The following is a 7081-nucleotide window of genomic DNA, read 5'->3' as shown; positions in this document are numbered from 1 at the left end:
GCAGCGAAAAACAGTACGTTGTCAGTGCATCTGAAAGTGGGTAAGTATTGAACATTTTTTACATGAAGAGCACTGCCACCATCATCTGTGTTTTAATAACAGCATACAGGATATGTGACATGAGTGTGTCTAGCATTCTGTCAAATTTAGAATTACAGTACTTGTCAGGAAGAAAAAAAAATATTTGGCATGATTGCTGCCAGGCACAGATCATTTTCAAAAGAGATCCAGGAAGAAAACTTCTTCTAACCTTCAAACTTCTGAACAGTAACTTTTGTCTCCACAACTAAAATAAGTAAGATGGCATCCTTCTCTCAAGGTTGCTATATAGCTATGTGCAAAACAGTCTTTCCTAAGACTTCTCCTGCATCTTGGAATAACTTGTCTCCAGGAATCCCCAAACTAAATGAACTCTCTATATTCACGAATAAATGGGTCGAATATTTTAAAAAAGAACTAAGTTCAACTGCGTAACAGGATAAACTCCAATGCACACTTGATGTATATCACTCTGCATTTGGCAGTTGTGTACAGTGGATTCCATTAACAGAGAACTATCGTTGTATACCATAGTCATCCTAAATATTACTCGTATGACAAAGTATAAATACAAAATTTTGCTACTGCAAGTTATACCATTTCAGTAGATGTATTTCATAGTCTAGACTCAGTCCTCATATATATGTACATACTACAGTGGGCACATTGCACTGTATATTTTTGCTTTGTGCTATCTGTAGTTCATTTTTTTAAATCCCTTATATATATTTCCCAGTGTACATGTTATAGAATATCTTGCATGTTTCCTTTTCACTTCTAGCTTCATTGCATTTATTTTTTTATTATTTCCATTTGCTTACTGAGGAGGAGCCCTTGTTTCCATTGATCTTTTTCAGACTGCATCCAGGAGCTCTGTCTAGTTAAGTGACTAGCTCAAAGTCATATGGTTAGGCAATGGAGGATAAGGGAGTCAAACCCTGGACCACAGGAAACAGCTAATTAACAGCTCCTAATCCTCTGCACCACCTGCCAGACTCATTCTGTAAACACTTTGCATGTTTTGCTTGCTGATTTTGGCATTTTTACCTTTTGCATTTTCTGTTTCCATTTTACCTTTTACATGATTGATTCCATTATATCTTTATAACTAATTGCTGTCTGTTACGGTCTGTGTCATGGCTGAAAAGGACCCAAGAACCAGCCCAGTTACATGAATAAATAAATAAAAATGCACTACTTTTGTAGTGTTGAAGTTTAAATGTCTTCTGAGTGTCACTTAATACACAGTGCAAAGTTGTCCATCTTCTTTAACCAGTAAGACTGTATACAACAGGCATTAGAATTACTCTACTGGTAAAACTTTCCTGTGCTAACTGATACTGTCTTCCCTTCACATCTTGCATTGCTGTTCTCACACACTTCATTTCTTCTTTGCTGTACTAATGAACAGTTGATGAAAATGGCCTTTGGCTACCTTATTTCAGAAAAAAAATATTGTGGATGCCTGCAATTTGTTTACTTGTTTTAGTGTGTGGGCTGTTGTATTTGCTCCCTTTCTTCAGTGACTGTTTTTTTTACAATTTCTTGCTGATTTTTAGAAAAAAATGGCTGATTTTTTAGACTATTAAGCCTTCTTATCAGTTATAATGGAAGCCGTGGTGGTGCAGCGGTAGCGTTGTCGCCTCACAGCAAGAGGTTCTCCCGTTCGATTCTCGGCTGGAGCGCCTTCTGTGTGGAGTCTGCATGTCCTCCCCGCGGTTGAGTGGCATTCGAAAGACGTGTAGGGCGTGCCTTCATTGAAGGTTGGGCACCTCGGCACCGTAAAAATCTACTGCCAATCTTTAGCGGACCGGAGTTCCGCTGTGAAGACCCCTAACGGGAAAAGCCGAAAGAGGAAGGACATCAGTTATAACACCAATGCCAGCATTTAACTTCACTTTAACTTGCATGTCTTTTTCCTGTCAACAGTGGCTCCTTCTTCTTGGTGGACACTTTATCTTATTATATAACTTAAGTTATAAGGAATGTTGTTTTGTTTGTACTGTTGATTATGTTTCTTCCTTGTACCCATATATTGTACTATATTCCAACCTACTTTTTGTTGATGTATAATTTTAGAGAATTATACTTCTGAAACCTGTTTTTTGTGCTTTACTAATATATGTTATTGTGGAGCTTTTCTCCCCGGGCCTCCACTGAAAAAGGACTTGGGTCCAGTCAGACTTTTCCGGTAACCAAATATAAAATAAAATAAAATAAATTTAGAAAGTATGCCTGCAGCAGGATGGTCTTGTCTGCCAACTGACACACACACATTGCATTATTTGTTTAGGAGAGAGACACAATATCTCCCACTGCCTCCATGTTTATAGTTTCAACCAGATGACATGCAGAAGACATTTAAACTACTAAACGTTTTAATGACGTAGGCCTTGTCCATACAAATCAAGGCCTCAGATAAGTCTAGATCCTACCAACCTGCTGATACCTCTTCTTCTTTGGTAAAGTGATAATGGTAAAGAAAGGTGCTTTACGCTTTGGGACACAGGTTGTACTGCCTTCCCATTTGCATATGTCCAGCTAGCTATCAGCTACTTGGCTTCACCATTTTTTACTTGGTACCATTACTGTTTCCCACAGCTGGGACCCATCAATGGCAGGTTGTGCCTGGGAATTGGAGCAGAGCAGCCTGCAGTGCCATGTATGCTGGTCCTGCAAGACAGGAGGATTTTTTGGTATGCTCTAACTGGGCTGAGGTACTGATGTCATTCACATCACTGCAGACAGCATTTGACTAGCTCCAGAACACCCCTCCCCCTTCCACCAATACTTTAGGTTTTTACTGGTTAAATGTTGGCACACACTCATCACTGGAGATGTATCAACATGGACAGAAGCCCTCTCTCTTCTGGAGTATTTGAGATGGTGCCAGGTTACACTTTCCACAAAATCCAAAAAAGCTGTGCCATGAGTGAAGCCTCCGAAATAGCAGAAGAACTGAAGGTTGGTACCACATTTTAGGAAAAAAAGGCAAAGGAAAGTAAAGCTTTTCTTTGACTATGAAGGGTAGGATGAGATGGTAAAGGATCCAAAGATAAAACTGTGTGTAGAGTTCTACAGTGTGCTGCTGGACGTGATAATAAAGTCATCTACTGACTGGTTTGAACAGCTTTCAGAGTTTAACAAGGCCTTTGGATTTTTATCAAATATTAAAGCCTTGAGTTAAGTTATGGAAGACACATTGATCCAACAGTGCATGCCTCTGAAAGAACAACTGACTGACAGGATAAGTGGCCACTGTGATACTGATGACTCTGACCTTTGATACGAACTGAAAAGCCTTTCTCGAATGATTGATACTGAATCATCACCAGTGAGTGTGTTAAACTTTTCGCCACCACTTACAAGACATGTATATTAATTCTTATGTTTCACTGCACATTTATTTGACTTCATCTGTTACAGTGGCTACAGCACAACTCAGCTTTTCTAAACTGAAACTTACAAAGACATACCTACCTTTATCAATGAGTCAGGACAGACTTTCAGGCTTAGCTGTGCTTTCAGTTGAGCATGGAGTGGGACAAGGTTTATTGCACGGCAGCCTCACTGAAGACTTTGTCCAGAAGACAGTTTATAAGATCCCAGTAAAACTGTAGGTATATGGTAATATTTTTTCCAGTAATCTTTTAGAATGATGTATTTCAGTAAATTTTAGGTTGCACCTTAGCTTGGCTTGTACAATATGTTGTGTATTCACTGATTTTGCTTACTATAGCAAGTGGGATCAAGTAGAACAAGGAGGATGAAAAGTAGTTGGATTTGTTGAGATGAAGGCAGCTAGGAAAGGCAGGATTCATCATGAGGTCAGGACAGTTGGGACCATCAGGATTCATTGTGAGGCCAGGACAGTTGGGAGCTACAGGACTCGTCATGAGGCCAGGACAGTTGGTAGCAGCAAGACTTGTCTTAAGGCCAGGACAGAAGCACAGGTAGAATAAATTGCTCATGGCCCTAAAAGTGGCAGCAATCAGAAAAGCTGAGGAGCTCAGTGCACATTGAAGATAAATAATACTTTGGTGTCTGTCATCTGTGTGCCTTTTGACTTCACTTGTTTCTCTTTGTATTTGAGTCTCTCTGTCTAAGTCTCGGTAATCCCAGTGTTTTTTCTCTGTATGTCTTGTGTGTTTCTTTGGGTTTGAGTGTGTCTGCCTCAGGCTTTGTAATCCCCATGATTTTCTCCAGCATGCTTTGTGTGTTTCTTTGGGTTTGAGTCTGTCTGCTTCAGTCTCTGTAATCCCAACAGCTTTATTCTGTATGTCTTCTGTCTCTGTAGTCTTTTCTATGTTTGTCCCATTGCTGTGTTATGTGCCTCTGCAGTTTGACTGTCCTGCATGCCTGTAGCTATCTTTGTATTGTGCGATTGGGTCAGTTTATGTGGTACATCTTGTGTTATTCATTCTTGCTAGAGTGCTGTCATCACTTTATGTTTGGGAGTCTGCGTGGGTGTCTCCATTTTGCCCTGCTTTAGTGCTGCCTTTGGTTTTGTGAGTCACTGCTTAGTCTTGCTGTAGTTTTGGCCTGTCCTGTGTGGTTGGATGCTTCTGTCCTGTGTGTGGGGGCATGTGTGGATGTTCATTATTGCTGTAGTGCTGTCTTTGTCTTATGTGGGTATCTGTCCTGTGCGTGAGTCTGAGTAGCTGTATGTTTTGTGTGTCTCTGTCCTGCATGATGGAGTTTGTGTGGGTGTGTCTGTTCAGTCTGCTATAATGCTGTCTGTATTATATGTGGGTGTCTGTCTTGTGTGTGGGAGTCTGTCTGGGTGCTAATGTTCAGTCTTGCTGTAGTGCTGTCTTCAGTGTGTGCGTATATCTGTCCTGGGTGTGTGTGGGGGTTTCAGTCTTGCTTTAGTGCTGTTTTTGTCTTGTGTGGGTATCCTGTATGTGGGAGTCTGTGTGGATGTCTGTTCAGTCTTTCTGTATTGCTGCCTCTGTCTTGTGCGGGTGCCTTGTTTCTGGGAGTCTGTGTGGGTGTCCATTCAGTTCGCTACAGTGCTGTCTTTGTCTTGTATGGGTGTCTATGTCTGTGTAGCTGTCTGTCCTGTGTGTCTCTGACCTGTATGAGGGAGTCTGTGTGGGTGTCTGTGTTCAACCTTGCTGTAGTGTTGTCTTTGTCTTGCGTGTGTCTCTGTCCTGTGTGTGGGAGTCCGTGTGGGTGTCTTTGTTTACCTCTGTGGGACAGGCTACCTTGATGCGGTACAGAGGCTTGTAATGTAACAACATTGCTACTAAATGCCATGAGTGTGCACGTGTACCTCTATGAATGGCTGCCTTGCTGTGGTACATGGGCTTATCCTAATATAACACTGGTACTAAATGCCATTTACTAAGTGTACCTTGGCAGTACAAGTCTTTGTAATGGTCTAAATGTAGTAACAGTATACAGTGATCATTAAATGTTGCTGGATGAGCTTGACAGGGAAGGGGGTGTGACTGCAACATGGTTACACTTTGCATTCTTCTGGCTACGGCCCTCAACTTGAAAGTTGGTGTGGGGCCCCAAATGCTAGCACTGGCCCTGCTTGAAGGTAGCCTTTACCTCCGAGAAGTAGATATCCCAGCATGGAGCTCTGAGGTACCCTTCTAGTGACTGGTCTTTTAGTGGAGTTGGTCTCACCAATCCTGACTTCCTGGGTCCTGTCTGAGAGCCAGCTGACAATCCAGCAAGTTATGTAGGGGGTTTTGTTTAGTTTAATGAGTTTTTTAACTATACCCAAGTGAGGTATTATATCAAATGCCTTAGCCAGGTCCACTTAGGAGGTATGTACCATTTTTCTTGTCATCCATTGCCTTGGTAACCTTCTCAAATAAGTCCACCAGGTTTAGTAGACATGTCCTTCCCCTGACAATGCCAAACTCGGTTGACTCCAGTGTTTGAAAATTACCTGTGCCTTTGTAGATCGTTTCCATGATAATTTGTTCCATGGCTTTGCATATTAGAGTAGTCAGACTAATAGGTTTGTAGTTTATAGGGTCGGTTGATGGTCCACCCTTGTGAAATGGGATAACCGTTGCTGTCCTCCATCCTTGTGGCACAAAGCATGTTTTGAGCTGTAGTTAAAAAGCGACTCAAGTGGTGCTGATAGGCCATGTTTAAAGCTATTAAGGAGGCATCCCAAGATATTTTTGGGGCCCATTTAGGCTGTGTTTTTGACCTTAGCAAGTGTCACCAGGACCTGCTTCCTTCTGGGGGTTATGCTAGGAGGTATTTCATAGGGGAGGCAGGAGGAGTAGGGAATGAAGTTTGAGCTGAATTTCTCAGCCAGCAAATTCAATATATTGCTCTGTTCAGGTGGTACCATTCACCACCAGTTCATCACACTGATTTCTGCTGCCTTTGAGGTTTCAGACATAGCTGTAGATGGCCTTGTGGTTGGCTTTAGCCATTGAGGCTATCTTGACCTCCTGATTGTCCTTATTGGACTTAAGTAGGCCTCCTAGTTTCCAGTTTAGTTTAATTAGGAAGCTTCTATCATTATGGAAGTTGCTCTTCCTGATTTTAGCCATGACTTTTTTCCTTTTGTTATATACCCTATTAAGATTAGGATTCCACCAGTGTGATTTGTTTTTAGAGTTTGTTTTGGGCTTACTTCTAGTAGGTATAAAAGCCAGTGTACAGCCATTTACATGGTTGTGCAGAGTCTCTGTGCACAATTCCACATAGGTTGTTGTGAACTTGGGGTTGGGAGCAGGTATAGGATGTAGTTTTTTTGGAATATTTCTTAACTGTTACAGGGTTTGCTGGGGTTACCAAGATTACTTTTATTTCAAAGGAGACAGCTTTGAGTTTGACGGGACACTGGGGTGGGATGCAGCACTTTCCTGAACTGGTGAGTGCCAAGTCCAGTATGTTTGAGCCTCTGGTGGGGGTCTATATTATAACAACGAATGATCAGATGATCAAACGTTGTTATATTGACCCCTAAATGTCAAATCCAAAACAGCGAACAACCAGAACAGCGATTTTTTTTCCCCTGGGGAGGAAAAAAATCACTGTTCCCAAAAAAAAAAAACAAAAAAAA

The 7081-nt window shown here is 41.5% G+C and overlaps 1 protein-coding gene across 2 annotated transcripts in view; it reads left to right on the top strand.

Annotated features, from left to right (window-relative positions):
* The window catches only part of WDR7 (WD repeat domain 7), a 3592087-nt gene that overhangs the window by 33466 nt on the left and 3551540 nt on the right, over positions 1 to 7081 (top strand). For both annotated transcript variants that reach the window (XM_044074906.1, XM_044074897.1), the window contains exon 2: positions 1 to 40. This exon is cut by the window's left edge and continues 67 nt beyond it. In XM_044074906.1, coding sequence (XP_043930841.1) covers positions 1 to 40 — 40 coding nt within the window. The remainder of the gene's footprint in view (positions 41 to 7081) is intronic.

This window comes from Protopterus annectens, chromosome 1.part1 (assembly GCF_019279795.1).
Source record: "Protopterus annectens isolate FY-2018-M chromosome 1.part1, PAN1.0, whole genome shotgun sequence".
NCBI lineage: Eukaryota > Metazoa > Chordata > Ceratodontiformes > Protopteridae > Protopterus > Protopterus annectens.
Note: the sequence above shows the minus strand (reverse complement) of the source record. Positions and strands in the feature narration are given on the sequence as shown.